Here is a 20,062-nt window from a genome sequence, read left to right as displayed (position 1 = left end):
CACCATGGGTAATATCTAAAATACAATGCCGTACTCACCAAGGTCACTCCAATAGAATCTCCCAAACCCATTACCTCAACTGTCATGATGAAGATGGTAGCAACTGCATAGGAACATCATCAGCAACTGCATTGGAACATCAACACCTGCAAATTCATCTCCAAGTCGCATCCAGACCTACCCAACTCCTTACCCAAAGATTCCACAAAAATTATTCACCTGAAAGATGCAAATTTTCGAAGCCACCTGTCACCACCATTTTCTCAAGGGCAATTGAGAATAGCAATAAATACAAGCCTTGTCAGTGGTGCAGAAGTTGACCTACTTTGATTGTTTGTGAATCTTCTTCTACCAATATTGAAGCCACAGGGGTTGTACTATGTTAGAATTCTTGGAAGAGGAAGAGGTAAAGATCTGTAGGTGCATGCAAATGTGCATGAGGATGTGTTACATGAGTTGTGAGACTGCTAAGTTTCCATTACCCCAACTTGCACAATTATATCACTAACAGATCTTGCACACATTTGGTTAGTGCTTGACAAATGAATATTTAAGCTGTTGAGTAAGGAGATCTTCTTTCAAGATTACAGGATTTGTGACCTTGTTTGCAGTATCAGATATATTTTCTTTGTGTAGAGGAAAATATGCTTCCCCTGAGGCAATACACTAGTTTGATTCATGGGACAAGGGGTTAATCCTGTGAGAAAAGACTGAACAGAATAGAATTTACGACAAGGTTGTAAAGGGGTTGATGTTGCGAGATTTTCGCTGGTGAAGAGTTCAGAAATAATGGGCAGTCTAAGGATGTGGGGCATGCCATTTGAGATAGAATTTCTTCTCTCCGAGGGTTGTGATCCTTTGTAACTCTGTATTTCAGTTAATATATTTAGTTTAAAGATTTTTGGACCACTGTGTAATCAAGAGGGATGGAAATTGTCTGAAAAACCATGGTAAGACATAGATTGATAATGATCACACAGTGTTTCCATTTGTGGAGGGAATGAACAGATGATGTTTCAGGGTCACAACTTAAAGCGTCTTCTGTCCTTTCCCTCCACAGATGCCAGGCCTGCTGAGTTCCTCCAGCAGTTTGTCTTTTACTCAAAATTCCAGCATTCGCAGTTGTTTGTGTCTCGTTGCTATTTTCAGACTAGGTCTGTGTTACATGCCTGAAGTAAACCTGATGCCTGGTGCAGTATTTCTCCATAAATAACTTTGGTTGTACCATTCTTGGACTTCAATTATTGGGTTGTTCAAGGTTGTCAACAGCCACTTTTGCCTCTGAGCAGCCACAGGTTGTGAAGAGATCATGGATGTGGACCATTACAGGACAGACACCGAGGCAGCTGAAGGACATTAAACAATTGCAAATTATTAACATTGCTGGGTGTTTCTAAGTCAGAGAATGAAGCTGAGGAGTCTATCTTTGCTGAAACTACAATAGTTACAGCAGATAAGAGCAAAGGTTTGAAGTTACACAAATGTATGTAGGCAAGCTTATGAGAAGATGTTGTCCTTTCGTGGAATCAGACTTTCTCTGCACCACCTTCTTAACATGGTGATTCTTTGGAAAAGGTTCTCCGATTTGTCTACACTAGCTTCCATCTTAAAGATTAAATCCTCATTGCCGAGTAATATTGTTCAAAGCGCAGCATACCATAACCAATTTGGATAAACTGCAGAATGTGTGCTGCAGTACACCTCCAGAAATATCCAGTCACATAATCCCAGAAATTGGAGAGAATAGCACTTGTTCTGTTGCTTTACTCCATCCAATTTTGATTTATCTGGCATAAATCATAATGGAGACCATGTTGAAGTAATATTACACCAGGAGTGAAATTGAACTGCATACAATTGTGCACTACATGCACTCCCTAGTTTATGATTAGCTGATGTATGCAGAGTTGATAGATATGATTGAACATTTAGCAAGCCAGTAGGATGGATTTTCAGGATGGTATGGGGCTGCAGGCGTCTTCTACCACGTGGAAACTTGGTTTGTGGCCACATTTTCGGCTTGCGAACTGATCAGGTTATGAACAGTTCACAGGCATGGAGCTCTTTCCTAACCTGGGAAGGACCTGTATATAAGTCAAGACCTGACTGTAATAAAGTGCTTAAGTACACGCTAAGATACAACGCATCATTTTATTGAAGCACTTCCATCATAGGACCTGCAATACATTACAGCTCCGAGCTGCTACATCTACTGCCTGATGTAGGCGAGTTCTTAATATTATAAAGCATGTACTAGGCGGGACTACTACTAACAAGCACTACGATTGGCTAGCATGCAATAGCCCATCTACATCTCTTCTTGTAGAAATAAAGGAACAACGGTAGCTTAAGCAATGAAAAAACAAAAATGTGAAGAATATACTAGCAAAGTTACACAAAATCACCATATCTAATGGGTGGCCTACAAACCCGTCCGGCCCTCGTGCGGTAAGAGACCGCCTCACCTCCTTTTGCGGGAGAACAGACGGGGGAGGAGAGTGGGGACGCAACAGGCGACTTGACAGGACTAGTGGGAAACGACATGGGTGCGCCAGGCACGGACCGACGCGGGGAACCCGCGGCAGGAACAACGGTTGGTAGTGAATCAACTGTGGGAGCGAACACGAGATGCGGGGCGTCAGGACTCGGAGTTGCAGGACGCGGTTCCTTCACCGGAAGGATGTGTTGACGGTTGCGTCTGTAGATGACCCTGTCCACTTCGACCAGGTATGAACGTGGCTCCTTGGAAGGGCCGTAAATGTGTCCCAGTCGTGTATGGCCCTTGTCGGTTTGCAGACAAACCACGTCCACGTGCAAGAGGTGTGAGTGGCTTACTGGACTTGTCGAAGAACCACTTCTGTGTGTCCCGTTGACGTTGTAGTTGCTTCTGCACCAGGGGCGGGGACCGAACGTGCGACTGGAATAGCTGCTGAGAGACAGGCAGGGGAGCACGGGTATGGTGAGACATTAGTCGCTGTCCTGAGCCTAGGACAGGATCCCGTGCAATGTTCCGTAGATTGAGTAAGTCCAGGTATACGTCGGATTTGGCAAGGTATGCTCGTTCCACGAGTTGTTTCGCACTCCGGACAGCGCGTTCGGTGAGCCCATTGGACTGCGGGAATTCGGGGCTGCTGGTAATGTGTTGGAAGTCCCATCGTTTAGCAAAGTTCTTAAATTTCTGGTCTCCAATTGGAGGCGTAGGTTCGTATCCCACTTCTGACACCATGTAATAAAGTGCTTAAGTACACGCTAAGATACAACGCATCATTTTATTGAAGCACTTCCATCATAGGACCTGCAGTACATTACAGCTCCGAGCTGCTACATCAACTGCCTGACGTAGGCGAGTTCTTAATATTATAAAGCACGTACTAGGCGGGACTACTACTAACAAGCACTACGATTGGCTAGCATGCAATAGCCCATCTACACTGACCAATCACAATGAAAGGTGGGGACTAAATTACATTGTTACTTGAGTATGGTATGGTACTTTATTTGACACATGTACCGAAGTACAGTAAAATTCATTTTTGTATACAGTTCAGTATAAGTATCACTCTACATAAGCACATAGATACATATTAGATAAGCATTTCAGATCCAGTTCAAATGTATAGCAGTAGTACATTAATACAGTATGCAGTGTTACCAGTTTGATGCCATTTTCAAGTCCCAGTTGTTGTAAGAGCAGGGATCTTGACCTGACCATGAAGGTCTGTTGCCCTGGCAGTGTTGCAGGGTTGGCCAAGCCAAGTGTAGCTGTTGATGTCCTACGTTTCTGCTCCACTGCTGTAGGCTGCGTCTATGTGCTCGGTAGCTGGGAGCAGCACCCAGACCAGCCGAGTCCCAGGATGCTGCAGGCCCTCCAACAGTCGAGGCCGTGCACTCCCTCCCACAGCCGGTCTGCTTACCTGCCCTCGAGGTGAGTTCCCGTGGGTTCTCGATCTGAGATGGGCGAGCCGGGCCTTCCGGGTGGGTTCCGGGCCGCAGATCCTCCATCTGGGGCGGGCGAGTCCCTGGTCCACAGTGGGCGAGCCAGGTTTTCGGGCGGGTTCCAGTTCTGGGTTTCACCATCTGCAACGGGCGAGTCAGGCCTACCAGGCGAGTCCCCGGTCTCCGGCGGATGAGTCGGGCCTACCGGGTGGTTTTCCGGTCCGTGGTGCGGGTCTTCAGCGGGTGAATCGGGCCCAGCGGGTGAACCGGGCCCACCGGGCGGGTGAGTACAGTCTCCAGGGAACGAGCTGGACCTTCCAGGTGCGTCCTGGTCAGCAGGCCGTGGCTCCCCGGGATACCCACATCCGCCATAACACCATGAAACAGAGCAAAATGCAGCAACCTATAACTATTGTTGAACAGTTTCAATTAAACTAAACTGGAAATTATAAGAGTTTTGAAAACAGTATATGTGGAGGAAACAGTGCTGATACTCATTGATATGTTGTAGAACCGGGTGAAGGAGAAGGCCTGAGTATTCTGAGACATAGATTGTTCCACAAAGATCCAGGCTTAGCTTGGACCCAGGCAACTACACCAACCACTTGGAGGTAGTGTGCACAGGAGAATTTGTTCAGCCAGGTGAACAAGAGAAGTGTGGAGCAGATTGGATGGGCATCTTTTTAACGAGGAAACAAAGGACATCAAACATTTGCCCGAAAAAATGTCAAGAATGCACAATCTAACATTCATCCACAAAAATGTAAAAAATGATTTACTTACGTGTAAGCTAACAAAGGGATATCGCTACCATCAATGAGGGTGGTCACAATTTCCGGTTTTACACCACGACTGCTTTTTGCCAGTAGATCAATGATTTCATTGTTGTACACCTCCACGACAGACACTTCAATAGAATATGTGTCTGGCCTATTTGATATCAGCCTGCAAAGTTAACAAAAGGTAGAAAGTCCCCAAAGAAAAATGCATTAAATGTGCTGAATAATTCATTAGTTACATTTTAAACTTGTTATTTTTGCAGAAAATTTGCAAAGGTATATATTCAACATTTTAAAAAAAATCTCTCATGTTGGGTGCCTAGAAGCTATCCCTTTTTTTTACACAAAAAATACCCATGCAACTTTCCACATTATTGCATTGATACCTGTACTCCAACTTATAAGTGTATCTGAATGGCTTGCCAAGAGTGGTTCTGGTGCAAAAGTATTCAACACTCTAGTCAGGGTGGTGTCAGAAATCATCACTCATGTTATCCAGTGCCATCATTCATTGCTTGATATCTTGTGGCGTCAACTAAATTGACACAATGCTGGCTACTATGATGGCGGGAAGCCCAAGTCTTGGCTCAGGCTCCCAGTGTACAACTAAAAATGACTGCAAGTGTTTCTGCCTTGATTCCAGGAAAGTGGGCTCCATGATCTCCAAGGGATGGTTGATGTTCTTTGGGGCTGTCTCCTTCTAGCAGCAGTTAAACTATGCAAGCTCATGGCTGAAAGAGGCAGGGTAGCAAAGAGATGATTGCATCATTTGCTTGAATAAGCATTTTGGGGGATGGTGGGGTCTATCCATGGCAGAAGCAAACCCGAGTTGGTATCCTATTTCTAGGTAGACATGATGTTGCTAATGGCACATCCTTCGCACTGGTGATGGAGTGAAGGAGAAGCTGGAGCACAAGCTTATAACTCGCAGCGGAATGAAAACATAGTACAGCACAGGAACATGCCCTTCGGCCCACAATGTCTGTGCTTGACACGATTCTAACTCTGATCTGCCTGCACATGATCCATATCCCTCCATTTCATGCATAACCATGTGCTCATCTAAAAGTCTCTTAAATGCCACTATCGTCCACCATCACTCCTGGCAGTATGTACCAGGTACTCACAACTCTTGCCCTGCATATCTCCTTTTAAATTTTGGCCCTCTCACCATAAAGCTATGCCCCCTAGTGTTTGATAGTTCCACCTGGGAAAAAAGGTTCTGTCTACCCTACCTCTGCCTCTCATAACTTTATATACTTCTATCATGTCTCCCCTCAACCTCTGGCATTCCAGAGAAAACAATCCAAGTCTGTTGCTATGGGCCATCAGAGATATCTAAATAGCGAAATGTTCCATTACAGCTTCAGAGACCGGGTTCAATCCTGACCTCCAGTGCTGTCTTGTAGGGTTTGAATGTTCTTCCTGTGACCACATGGGTTTTCTTCAAAGGCTCCAGCTTCCTTTCATATCCAAAGACATGCTGGTTGGTAAGTTAATTGGCTATAGCAAATTGCTCTGAGTGTGCAGGAGAGTGGTGGAATCTGGGGGGAATTGAGGGCTAGTCACAGTGGAGAGTTCTGGAATCAAAGTTTAATTTTTGTTTGCATTCATTACACTTGCCAAAATCTTGCGTTGATGTCAAGGCACTGTCACCTTGCCTCTGGAATTCAGCTCTTTTACCTGTGTATGAATCTAGGCAGAAGTGAGGGCCGGAGCCAACCTTTCCTGACAAAACCAATACTGAGCATCAGTGGGTTGATTGCTGGTAAGGGCCAACAGTTTGCATTGTCCAAAACTGAAACAAAATCTGATTGACTATAAAAGCACTTCATACCTGTATAACTCTCTTGTAGCTTTGGGAATAATTCCTTCATCTATCTGTGACTCCAGAGAAAATGTGATGTTTCCTTCAGAATGAGGCCCCAGCATAGTATATGTTTTGCCACTGCCTGACTGACCGTATGCCATGATGCACACATTGTATCTGGAATACAGTATAGATCATAAAAAACTTTAGCCCTTTTAAAAATATGTTACGCTTCATTTTTGATTAAAGTCACTAAAACACATCAGAATAGTTAAATGAACCACTGGTACATTTTCTCTGTCCTTCACAGATGTTGACAGCTAAGTAGAAGTGTTGTTAGAATGAGGAGAAGAATAAAATTCAGTTATTTGATTGAAAACAATGCCTTATTGCTTCAATTCCATTTCTCAAAATCCAGTGTAATTCATTTATTTTAACATTGGTACCATTTGGGGTGACACAGTGGTAGACCTGACTGTGGATGGTGTCTGTGTGGAGTTTGTCCGTTCTCCCTGTGAACTGGTTTTCTCCCACATGCCAAAGATGTGTAGGTTTGTAGGTTAATCAGCTTCTGTAAATTGTCCCTAGCGTGTAGGATAGAACTATCGCTGGTCTCCGCGGACTCGGGGGGGGCGGGGGGGGGCTGAATGGCTTGCTTCTACACTGAATATCTAAACTAAACTAAACCAAACTAAAAAAAGTAAACCAGATCTTTATAAATTTTACAGTCATAAACACTGTAAGAACACTCATGGTAATTGGCACTCATTTTTACAGTGGTTCTCGGATGTACTCAACGATCAAGGCAGGTGGTCTGATGAGTAGGCTTGCAAATGTCCCTAAAACTGGAGGCATTGTAAACAGTGAAGAAGGTTAAATAAGATTAGTGTGATCTTGATCAATTGGACCAAGGAATGGCCAATGGAGTTTAATTCAGATATATGGGTGTTGCATTTTGGTACAATTAACCAGGGCAGGACCTACACAGTAAATGGTAGGGCCCTTCGCACAGATAGATCCTGTGGTGCAGGTACAGTCCCCTCCATAACGTTTGGGACAAAGACCCATCATTTATTTATTTGCCTCTGTACTCCACAATTTGAGATTTTTAATGGAACAAATCACATGGTTAAAGTGCACATTGTCAGATTTTAATAAAGGCCATTTTTATACATTTTGGTTTCACCATGTAGAAATTATAGCAGTGTTTATACATATTCCCCCATTTCAGGGCACTATTATGTTTGGGACACAGCAATGAAAGTAGTCATGTTTAGTATTTTGATGCATATCCTCTGCATGCAATAACTGCTTGAAGTCTGCGATTCATGGACATCACCAGTTGCTGGGTGTGTTGTAGTTCGTGACCTATTAACAGAATAGTCAGACAACCAAATTCGTTTAACCTCTTTATTCTACTCACCCAGGTGGGAGAGAGCCTAGGCACCGGAGCGTTCAGAAACGATCAGGCAGCTAGTGTAGCCTCTCTCTCCGAAAGCTTACATTTACACACCTTTTATACCCTAAATACATGTGCCAGTATTTTTCCATTGCTGCCTTATATGGCAAGTTTACAATGGCCTATAAATCTTTGTGTCCTTCGGGACCTCCGTGTCCGTCATGTCCATCGTGACCTCTTCTTTCTTGGGAACAAAGGGCAGTCCATATGGCAAGATGTTCTTCTTAACACTTCAAAGCTTTGAACGCCGGTTGCTGATATCAGAGGATATGATCAGCCATAAACCGCACTTCCATGCTGACAACAGGATGCCCCAGCAATATAATCCGAGCTGGAGCTTTTACACTCCTGCAATAAAACCCACATAGCTGCATTCCTAATATTAGCCCTTACATTCCCCTCTTTGATTATGCTGTAATCACAGTCTTTTAAAGTGTCCTTTTGACAAATAGTTGGCGTATACATGGACCGAAGCAATAACAGATTAACAGAATCACAACAATTAACACAATGATACTGCCATAATGGAGAATCGCCCCCCACAAATATCCTAAACCAAACCAATCCCATCCTGAAGCATTAATTTGATCTTGGGCTAAATCTGCCCCTATTTTCCTAATCAAGTCAAGTAAAGTCAATATTATTTGTATGACACATTTAAAAACAACCCACGTTGACCAAAGTGCTGTACATCAGTTCAGGAACTAAGAACGAACATACAATGGCACACAAACATAACAGCACATACATAAACAGTTCACAGCGCCCCCTCAGAGGGCCTCAAACGCTAAACGCTCTTTCTATAACCTCCTTCACATGCCCCGCGATATTGGTGATATTAGAGGATACATCTGGTACAAATGTACAACATTCTTGCCCTATCATCGCACAGGTGCCTCCTTTTTCGGCTAGCAGGAAATCTAGGGCCATACGATTCTGGAGAGCGACAAGATGCAGGGCCACCATTTCAGTTGTCAGCTGGCCTATTTGTTCCTGAGTCTCTTACAGCCCATCAGCAGTACAATTTGCTAATTGTTCCAGAGGACTAGCTAAGTTTCTAATTTCAGTTCCCGCTTAAGCGGTTCCCCATCTCGGGAATATTATCCACCAAAACTTCTCAAACTCTGATACAGCTCGTTTAGAACGCCACTCTGGATGCTGTAGAGGGTGATTTATAATTCGTAAATGTGGGATTACAAAAGCTAGATAACAGCACCCTGTCCAGGTCTCATAAGATCCCTGATCATACCATGGCGAGAGTCCTGGTAACCAGACATATGCCCAGCTCCCACATATTAAGTAAATCCCTTTAAGAGGTCTTGGGGGAACTGCAGTACTGATATGGGTGCATGTGCTGAATCCCACAGACAGGTTAACTTCAGTAGCAATCAGCAGTAGCAGCAGCCAGCAGCACCAAGCTGTGTTGCTTGGGAAGTATTGTGTGGGGATTGTGTGGGGATTGTGTGGGGATAGTGTGGGGATAGTAAGGAGTAAGACCTGTGTGATCTCCCGGACAAGTTTCGATCGCCTAGCTTGGGGTCGGAGAGGAATTTCCCGGATTTTTTCCCAAATTGGCCTGGGTTTTTTATCCGGTTTTTCGCCTCTCCCAGGAGATCACTCAGTTCTTTTGGGTGGGCGGTTGGAGCGGTTGGAGCAGCGGCCGGGCGGTAGGTTTAGTAACTGAGCACGGGGCTTTGTTTGGAGAGTATGAGTGCCAAGGCAGTTTTTTGTTCTGGGTGTCGGATGTGGGGAATTTGGGAGTCTGATAGTCTTCCAGACATCCACATCTGCGCCAGGTGTGACGAGATGGGGCTCCTAAGGGACCGTATTAGGAACCTGGAGCGGCAGATTGATGACCTCCGTCTGATCAGGGAGAGTGAGGAGGTTATAGGTAGGAGTTACAGAGAGGTGGTCACTCCTAGACCACGGGAGGTAGACAAGTGGGTCACTGTTAGGGGGGGCAAGGAACAGAGGCAGGGACTAGGGAGTACCCCGGTGGCTGTACCCCTTGGAAATAAGTACTCCTGTTTAAGTACTGTTGGGGGGGACAGCCTACCTGGGGGCAGCGACGGTGCCCGGGCCTCTGGCAAGGAGTCCGGCCCTCTTGCTCAGAAGGGTAGGGAAAGGAAGAGGAGAGCAGTAGTAATAGGGGACTCTATAGTGAGGCGGTCAGATAGGCGTTTCTGTGGACGCAGTCAGGAGACCCGGATAGTGGTTTGCCTCCCTGGTGCCGGTGTCCGGGATGTGTCTGAGCGTGTCCAGGATATCCTGAAAGGGGAGGGAGAGGAGCCAGAGGTCGTGGTACATATAGGTACCAACAATATAGGTAGGATAAGGGAAGAGGTCCTGAAAGGAGAATTCAGGGGGCTAGGAAGAGAGTTAAAAAAAAGGACTTCCAAAGTAATAATCTCAAGCTTACTGCCTGTGCCACGCGATAGTGAGAATAGGAATGGAGTGAGGTGGAGGATAAATACGTGGCTGAGGAACTGGTGCAGGGAGCAGGGTTTCAAGTTTCTGGATCATTGGGACCTCTTCTGGGGGAAGTATGACCTGTACAAAAAGGACGGGTTGCATCTGAACCCGAGGGGAACCAATATCCTGGCGGGGAGATTTGCTAAAATAACTGCGGAGACTTTAAACTAGTACGGTTGGGGGGAGGGACTCAAACACAGATAGCTAATAGGCAGTGTGTGAGGCAGGAGGCAGAAAAGGGAAACACTCAGACCCAATATGTAGGAGAGAAAGAAGGGAAAAGAAATAAACTGAGAATAAGAAATGATGGGTCCCTTAAATGTGTATATTTTAATGCTAGGAGCATTGTAAGAAAGGTGGATGAGCTTAGAGCCTGGATTGACATCTGGAAGTATGATGTTGTGGCGATCAGTGAAACATGGTTGCAGGAGGGTTGCGATTGGCAATTAAATATTCCAGGATTTCATTGTTTCAGATGTGATAGAATCGGAGGGGCAAGAGGTGGGGGTGTTGCATTGCTTGTCAGGGAGGATATCACAGCAGTGCTTTGGCAGGACAGACTAGAAGGCTCGATTAAGGAGGCTGTTTGGGTGGAACTCAGAAATGAGAAAGGTTTAGCAACACTTATAGGGGTGTATTATAGACCGCCAAATAGGGAACGAGAATTGGAAGAGCAAATATGTAAGGAGATAGCAGATATTAGTAGTAAGCACAGAGTGGTGATTGTGGGTGATTTCAATTTTCCGTATATAGACTGGGAATCACATTCTGTTAAAGGGCTGGATGGTTTGGAGTTTGTAAAATGTGTGCAGGATAGTTTTTTGCAGCAATACGTAGAGGTGCCTACCAGAGAAGGGGCAGTGTTGGACCTCCTGTTAGGAAATGAGATGGGTCAGGTGACGGAGGTATGTGTTGAGGAGCACTTTGGGTCTAGTGATCATAATGCCATTAGTTTCAATATCATTATGGAGAAGGTCAAATCTGGACCAAGGGTTGAGATTTTGGATTGGAGAAAGGCTAATTTTGAGGAGATGAGAAAGGATTTAAAAGGAGTGAAATGGAAATTGTTGTTTTATGAAAAGGATATAATAGAGAAATGGAGGATATTTAAAGGTGAAATTTTGAGAGTACAGAGTCTTTATGTCCCTGTTCGGTGGAAAGGAAAGAATAATAATTTGAAAGAGCCGTGGTTTTCCAGGGAAATTGGACACTTGGTTCGGAAAAAGAGGGAGATATACAATAAATATAAGCGGCAGGGAGTAAATGAGGTTCTTGAGGAATATAAAGAATGTAAAAGGAATCTTAAACAGGAAATTAGAAAAGCGAAAAAAAGATATGAGGCTGCTTTGGCAAGTAATGTAAAAGTAAACCCCAAGGGGTTCTACAGATATGTCAATAGCAAAAGGATAGTGAGGGATAAAATTGGTCCATTAGAGAGTCAGAGTGGACAGCTATGTGCTGAGCCGGAAGAAATGGGGGAGATATTAAACAATTTCTTTTCTTCGGTATTTACCGAGGAGAAGGATATTGAATTATGTGAGGTAAGCGAAACAAGTAGAGTAGTGATGGAAATTAGGAGGATTAAAGAAGAGGAGGTACGGACACTTTTGAAAAATATAAAAGTGGATAAGTCTCCAGGTCCTGATAGGATATTCCCTAGGACATTGAGGGAAGTTAGTGCAGAAATAGCAGGGGCTATGACGGAAATATTTCAAACGTCATTAGAAACGGGGATGGTGCCGGAAGATTGGCGCATTGCGCATGTTGTGCCTTTGTTTAAAAAAGGTTCTAAAAGTAAACCTAGCAATTATAGACCTATTAGTTTGACGTCTGTGGTGGGAAAATAATGGAAAAGATACTTAGGGACAATATATATAATTATTTGGATAATCAAGGCCTGATTAGAAACAGTCAACATGGATTTGTGCCTGGAAGGTCATGTTTGACTAATCTTCTTGAATTTTTTGAAGAGGTTACCAGGGAAATTGATAAGGGCAAGGCTGTGGATGTTGTCTATATGGACTTTAGTAAGGCATTTGACAAGGTTCCACATGGAAGGTTGATTAAGAAGGTTAAATCGTTGGGTATTAATAGTGAGGTTGCAAGATGGATTCAACAATGGCTGAATGGGAGATACCAGAGGGTAACGGTTGACAATTGTATGTCAGGTTGGAGGCCAGTGTCTAGTGGAGTGCCCCAAGGATCTGTGTTGGGTCCACTGTTGTTTGTCATTTACATTAATGATCTGGATGATGGTGTGGCAAATTGGATTAGTAAATATGCAGATGATACTAAGATAGGTGGAGTAGTTGATAGTGAGGTAGATTTTCAAAGTCTACAGAGAGATTTGGGCCTTTTGGAAGGGTGGGCTGAAAGATGGCAGATGGAGTTTAATGCTGATAAGTGTGAGGTGCTGCATTTTGGTAGGACAAATCAAAATAGGACGTACAGGGTAAATGGTAGGGAATTGAGGAATGCAGTGGAACAGAGGGATCTGGGAATAACTGTGCATTGTTCCCTGAAGGTGGAATCTCATGTGGATAGGGTGGTGAAGAAGGCGTTTGGTATGCTTGCCTTTATAAATCAGAGCATCGAATATAGAAGTTGGGATGTAATGTTAAAATTGTATAGGGCATTGGTGAGGCCGAATCTGGAGTATGGTGTGCAGTTCTGGTCGCCAAATTATAGGAAGGATGTCGACAAAATGGAGAGGGTACAGAGGAGATTTACTAGAATGTTGCCTGGGTTTCAGCACTTAGGCTACAGAGAGAGGTTGAACAGGTTGGGTCTTTATTCTTTGGAGCGTAGAAGGTTGAGGGGGGACTTGATAGAGGTTTTTAAAATTTTGAGAGGGACGGACAGAGTTGACGTGGGTAGGCTTTTCCCTTTGAGAGTGGGGAAGATTCCAACAAGGGGACATAGTTTCAGAATTGAGGGACAAAGGTTTAGGGGTAACATGAGGGGGAACTTCTTTACTCAGAGGGTTGTGGCTGTATGGAATGGGCTTCCGGTGGAAGTGGTGGAGGCTGGCTCGATTTTATTATTTAAGAGTAAATTGGATAGGTATATGGATAAGAGGGGATTAGAGGGTTATGGTCTGAGTGCAGGTAGATGAGACTAGGTCAGGGAGAATGGTCGGCATGGACTGGTAGGGCCGGACAGGCCTGTTTCCATGCTGTAGTTGTTATATGTTATATGTTATTTGGTTTAGATCCCATTCTACAGAAACAGGTTGTATTTATTGGTGTTTCTGGAGAGTCATGAGGAGAATTAACTTGTATCCGGGGCCAATTCTCCTGTGTTTGATTAAGATAGGGTCTCAAGGACCACCCATTAAAACACTGACATCCACAGTCATCTAATCGGTTATCATAACCCGTACACCAATTATTGGGGCCAGGACTGTGTTATTGATTTTAAAAGAACCAGGCAGATCTGACTTCACTTGGAGTGAAGGGGACAGGGTAAAGAGACATCATGCTTCTACCATGTGTTGGAACCTGGGCACACACCCAACAGGCAGACCGTTCCACCTGGGAAGCGTATGTCTGACATAAAGAAAGAAAATGATTGGTTAGCCGGAGACCCGAGGTTCGTCCTTCTATCTGACTACCGAGGGTCAATATAATCCACAATCCCCATCTTAGCCTCATGTTGTCCCGTGGTTTCTGGACATCTCGGACCTGAGAATGCTAGGCTGATAAAAGATTGGGTCAATAATTTCATATATTCAATTAAACGCCGGCCAATGAGTTTTGAGGCATTTGTTTGAACTTGAGCAGATGGGATGTGTCTATACATTTCAGAATTTATTACGCTACCACCATCAGCACTTGTATCACCAATGAAGGTAAGTGAGCCAGTACCTTCAGCAGCCATACATGCCTGGGCCATAACAACCCCACCACCGTGTTTCGCAGATGAGGGGGTATGCTTTGGATCTTGGGCAGTTCCTTCTCTCCTCCATACTTTGCTCTTGCCATCACTCTGATATAGGTTATTCTTCCTCTCATCTTTCCACAAGACCTTTTTTCAGAACTGTGGTTGCTCTTTTAAGTACTTCTTGGCAAACTGTAACCTGGCCATCCTATTTTTTCAGCTAACCAGTGGTTTGTATCTTGCAGTGTTGCCTCTGTATTTCTGTTCATCAAGTCTTCTGTGGTCAGTGGTCATTGACAATTCCACACCTGACTCCTGAAGAGTGTTTCTGATCTGCCGGACAGGTGTTTGGCGATTTTTCTTTATTAAAGAGAATTCCTCTGTCATCTGCTGAGGAGGTCTTCCTTGGCCTGCCAGTCCCTTTGCGATTAGTAAGCTTACCAGTTCTCTCTTTCTTTTTAATGATGTTCCAAACAGATGATTTTGGTAATCCTAAGGTTTGGCTGATGTCTCTAACAGTTTTATACTTGTTTCTCAGTCTCATAATTGCTTCTTTGACTTTCATTGGCACAACTTTGGTCCTGATATTGTTAAATAGCAATAAAAGTTTCCAAACGTGATGGAAAGACTCAGACTAGGTGCTGAGAGCTCTTTTATACTTGCATTAAGGAGCCAATTAAACACACCTGAGCAATTACAAACACCTGTGAAGCCATGTGTCCCAAACATTATGGTGCCTTGAAATGAGGGGACCATGTATAAACACAGCTGTCATTGTTACATGGTAAAACCAAAATGTATAAAAATGGCCTTTAATAAAATCTTACAATGTGCACTTTAACCACGTGATTTTTTTCTATTACAAATCTCAAATTGTGGAGTACAGAGGCAAATAAATGAAGGTGGCGACAGGTGGATAGAATAGTGAAGAAGGCATTTGGCACCTTTGACTTCATTGGTCAAGGTATTGAGTATGAGAATTGGGACATTATGTTACAGCTGGACAAGATGTAGATAAGGCTACATTTGGAGTACAGTGTGCAGATCTGGACACCCTGCATAGAACGAATGTTATAAAAACTGGAAAGAGTGCAAAATTATTTACCAGGTCTGGAGGATTTGAGTTATAAGGAGAGGCTGGATAGGCTGGGTCTATTTTCTCTGCAACTCAGGAGTTTGAGATCATAGGGAATAGGAGTAGAATTAGGCCATTTGGCCCATCAAGACTACTCCACCATTCAATCATAGCTGATCTATCTCTCCCTCCTAACCCCATTCTGCTGCCTTCTTCCCATAAGGGCGGCACGGTAGCGCAGCGGTAGAGTTGCTGCTTTACAGCGAATGCAGCGCCGGAGACTCAGGTTCGATCCTGACTACGGGTGCTGCACTGTAAGGAGTTTGTACGTTCTCCCCGTGACCTGCGTGGGTTTTCTCCGAGATCTTCGGTTTCCTCCCACACTCCAAAGATGTACAGGTATGTAGGTTAATTGGCTGGGTAAATGTAAAAATTGTCCCTAGTGGGTGTAGGATAGTGTTAATGTACGGGGATCACTGGGCGGCACGGACTTGGAGGGCCGAAAAGGCCTGTTTCCGGCTGTAGATATATGATATGATATGAACCTCTGACACCTGTACAAATCATGAATCTATCTGCCTTAAAAATAGCCACTGGCGGCCTCTACAGCCTTCTGTGGCAAAGAATTCCACAGATTCACAACTCTCTGGGTGAAAAAGTTTTCCCTCATCTCCGTTCTAAATGGCCTCCCCCTTATTCTTAAACTGTGGCCCCTGGTTCTGGACTCCCCCAACATCGGGAACATGTTTCCTGCCTCTAGCGTGTCCAATCCCTTAATAATCTTATATGTTTCAATAAGATCGCCTCTCATCCTTCTAAATTCCAGTGTATACAAGCCCAGTCATTCCATTCTTTCAACACATGACAGTCCCGCCATCCCTGGAATTAACCTCGTGAACCTACGCTGCACTCCCTCAATAGCAAGAATGTCCTTCCTCAAATTTGAAGACCAAAACTGCACACAATACTCCAGGTGCAGTCTCACTAGGGCCCTGTACAACTGCAGAAGGACCTCTTTGCTCCAATAGTCAACTTCTCTTGTTATGAAGGCCAACATGCCATTAGCTTTCTTCACTGCCTGCTGTAGCTGCATGCTTATTTTCAGTGACTGATAAACAAGGACACCCAGATCTTATTGTACTTACCCTTTTCCTAACTTGACACCATTCAGATAATAATCTGCCTTCCTGTTCTTGTCACCAAAGTGGATAACATCACATATATCCACATTAAACTGCATCTGCCAGGCATCTTCCCACTCACCCAACCTGTCCGTCACCCTGCACTATCATAGCATCCTCCTCACAGTTCACACTGCCACCCAGCTTTGTGTCATCTGCTTATGTTACTTTAAATCCTTTCATCTAAGTCATTAATGTATATTGTAAATAGCTGCAGTCCCAGCACCGACCCTTGCGGTACCACACTAGTCACTGCCTGCCATTCTGAAAGGGACCCATTAATCCCTACTCTTTGTTTCCTGACTGCCAACCAATTTTCTATCCATGTCAGTACTCTACCCCCAATACCATGTGCTCTAATTTTGCCCACTAATCTCCTATGTGGGACCTTATCAAAAGCTTTCTGAAAGTCCAGATACACTACATCCAATGGCTCTCCCTTGTCAATTTTCCTAGTTACATCCTCAAAAAATTCCATGGTATTGGGGGTAGATTAGTCAAGCATGATTTCCCCTTCGTAAATCCGTGCTGACTCAGACTGATCCTGTTACTGCTATCCAAATGTGCCGCTATTTCATCTTTTATAATTGACTGCAGCATCTTCCCCACCACCAATGTCTCTCCCTCCTGCTGTTGGATATCTGCAATACACCAAATAAATGTGACAACATCCTTTTTAATCTCAACTCACATGCTTCATTCAAAGATATCCTTCCTCAATACTGAAGGAATGCATTCCTTAACTGACTAAACAATACCTCCTCTTTTACATTACCTCCGCGTCTCAGATGAAAATTCTCCACTCTAAGATACTAAGTTACCAGTCTTGCCCATCTATCAATCACCTCTCCATGATGGTAACAATATTGTCTAGGTGAGGTGAGTGTGATTGGCAGGTGGGTAGAGTGACATTGGATGGAGGTGAAAAGGAGTCAAGAGGGGGACAGCATGGGTGGATGGATACAGGGAAGGAGGGAAAGTGCGGGGATAAGAGAGAACTATGGAAAGGGATGGAAGATGAGTGTAGCGAAGCGGGGAATGTTGCAGGGTGGCCAAGATGCAGAAGATAACGGATCTACTGGTCTCAGCTGTTATCTTTCACTTTTATCCATTGAAAATTTTACATTTCTTCTTTGCATTTCTAACTGAATTCAACTTTCTCTTTTCTCATCAGTCTTGATTCTCCTTTGATCCAAAATATCCCCAATACCCAGGCTTTTGGAAACATTGAGCCTCTTTGTGATAATGCTATCTTTTAATTTCTCATGTTTGCCAAACTTGTACCACTTTTTCTATTGTGTTTCTCATTCATACGCAATGTATCATTTCTCTCACTATGTATTAATCCTATAAATGGCAGCTATTGTTTATCTGTTGTCACACCCTTCAATGTAGTTTCCTCACCTTCAGTCATCTCATGCTTCATTACCTTTAGCTTGCATTATTTATATCTAAGACTCTGGTTTTAGATTAATTAAAATATATTTAACCTTTGTATACAACAATTATATTATTCGCTCTTCCATAAAGAACCCCCAGCTACAACTATCTCATTATACAATTCTGGATCTAAAATAACATTTCAAAAATTCAATCAATTTAGTATTGACATTCTGTGTGTGCTGTCAAAGTTGGTTCTTTGATTCACTAAAACAATATACTTAATATGAATTTAGAAGCAAATGTTCCACTTACCCATCTAGTAAGGAGGTAAGTAAGGGGCACACTTCCTCAAAAATGGATTCCTGGGAGTTACTAGGTCCATAAACTCTATTGTGCAGAAGGAATTTATGCAATGAATTTCACATTACCTGGAACGCACAATTAAGATAAATTTACAAGAAAATGTAAATGGGCAGTGTTATTGATTGTAACCTCTGAGGATTGCAACAATAAATTTCCACCGCAATATCTACTGCTATAAACATCTAGCATTAGCACTTGAAGCATAGCGATGCCAACATTCGGCTGCTATTGTAAATTATAGCGTCTACTTATTAACATAATGACAGATATGTATTTTACTAGCAACTGTGGGTTGCACTTGAACCCACAAATAATTTTAGCTAACAGCCTGTTATGAACGAGTTTATCAAATGTGTATATATGTGTATATATAATATATATATTTTTTTCTAAACATTTCCAGTTCACCACGTCAATCACTCCTTAAAATAATTTAATAACAGTATGTCCTGCTTTTTACGCAAATTTTAAAGATCTTTTGTCACTTTATCTTTCATTGTGGTCTTCAGTAATATTTCAATGACAGGTGCTACGTTATTTGGTCTGTAATCCCAAGATTTCCCATGCTCATCTTCCTTAAATAGTTAAATAACAAATGCATTGATCTTATAGAAAATGGTTCTCAAATTGACAGAATGTTGTAAAATTATAGTTCAACCATCTGTAATGTTCCCATCTACTTCTTTTAAAACCTTGGAATAGAAATTATCTGCCCCTCAAGGTTAGAACCATTTTTTTATCATTATTATTTCCTGATTGGTACTATCCCACTTTTCTTCTTGTAATTACTAATGCAAAGTAATCATTCATTGAACATTAATTTCTTATTTTTATTATCTCTTTAAGATAAAATGCTGGAGTAACTCAGCAGGTCAGGCAGCATCTAGGAGAGAGGGAATGAGTCACTAACTCAGCAGGTCAGGCAGCATCTAGGAGAGAGAGAGTCTGAAGAAGGGTCTCGACCCGAAACATCACCCATTCCCTCTCTCCTAAATGCTGCCTGACCTGCTGAGTTACTCCAGCATTTTGTGATACCTTTGATTTGTACCAGCATCTGCAGTTATTTTCCTACACATATAAGGTGTATGATGTTTCTTCTAATTGCCCTTTCTACCTTGATCACAATTATTTTGTGTTGATTTTGCAAATTTCTTTTGTACTCTCTTTTTATTAGCTCTCCACCTATTTTCTTACATTTTGCTGTTTTTTTCCCTGTATCTCTGTGCCTGGACATTTGGTAGTTTTTGCCTTCTATGCCTACAGCTTTTTCCTACGCGGCCATTAATCCTGTTTATTTTAGCCACTAGACTCTAAGCATTATAGATTGCCATACAGCATTAAACATTTTTTGAATAACCCACATTGATCTACTTTCTTTTCACCAGTTATTTGCTATGTACTAGAAATAAATGCTGAGATTTACTGAATAGTTATATCTTACTGAAAACCAAAGATACTAGAGGAACATGATAGACCACTCGACCCTAAAAACCTTAGTATGATACGGCGCCATTTTAGTAGGCAGAAACTTGCAGAAACATTTAAAAAGAAAAATAACAAAAATCTGTGAATTGATAGATGAGATATATTCTGCATTTTAATGGTATCATCACACATACTGTTCCCCCAAAACACTACGAGGGGCATAACGAACGGCGGGTTTTGCTTCCTTGGAGTCAATTATAAAAGACGAAATTGCGGAGCATTTGGATAGTAGTAACAGGA

General features: G+C 43.0%; 1 protein-coding gene across 1 annotated transcript in view; it reads right to left on the bottom strand.

Annotated features, from left to right (window-relative positions):
• Nucleotides 1-20,062, bottom strand: part of LOC144597057 (uncharacterized) — an 83,107-nt gene that overhangs the window by 20,815 nt on the left and 42,230 nt on the right. The window contains 6 exon segments of the mRNA XM_078405971.1: nt 2,564-2,887; nt 3,915-4,019; nt 4,142-4,345; nt 4,720-4,881; nt 6,553-6,702; nt 18,287-18,361. Of these exon segments, the coding sequence (XP_078262097.1) occupies nt 2,564-2,887; nt 3,915-4,019; nt 4,142-4,345; nt 4,720-4,881; nt 6,553-6,702; nt 18,287-18,361 (1,020 nt within the window).

The sequence above is a fragment of the Rhinoraja longicauda genome, chromosome 9 (assembly GCF_053455715.1).
Source record: "Rhinoraja longicauda isolate Sanriku21f chromosome 9, sRhiLon1.1, whole genome shotgun sequence".
Classification (NCBI taxonomy): Eukaryota; Metazoa; Chordata; class Chondrichthyes; order Rajiformes; family Arhynchobatidae; genus Rhinoraja; species Rhinoraja longicauda.
This window is presented reverse-complemented; position numbering and strand designations above follow the sequence as displayed.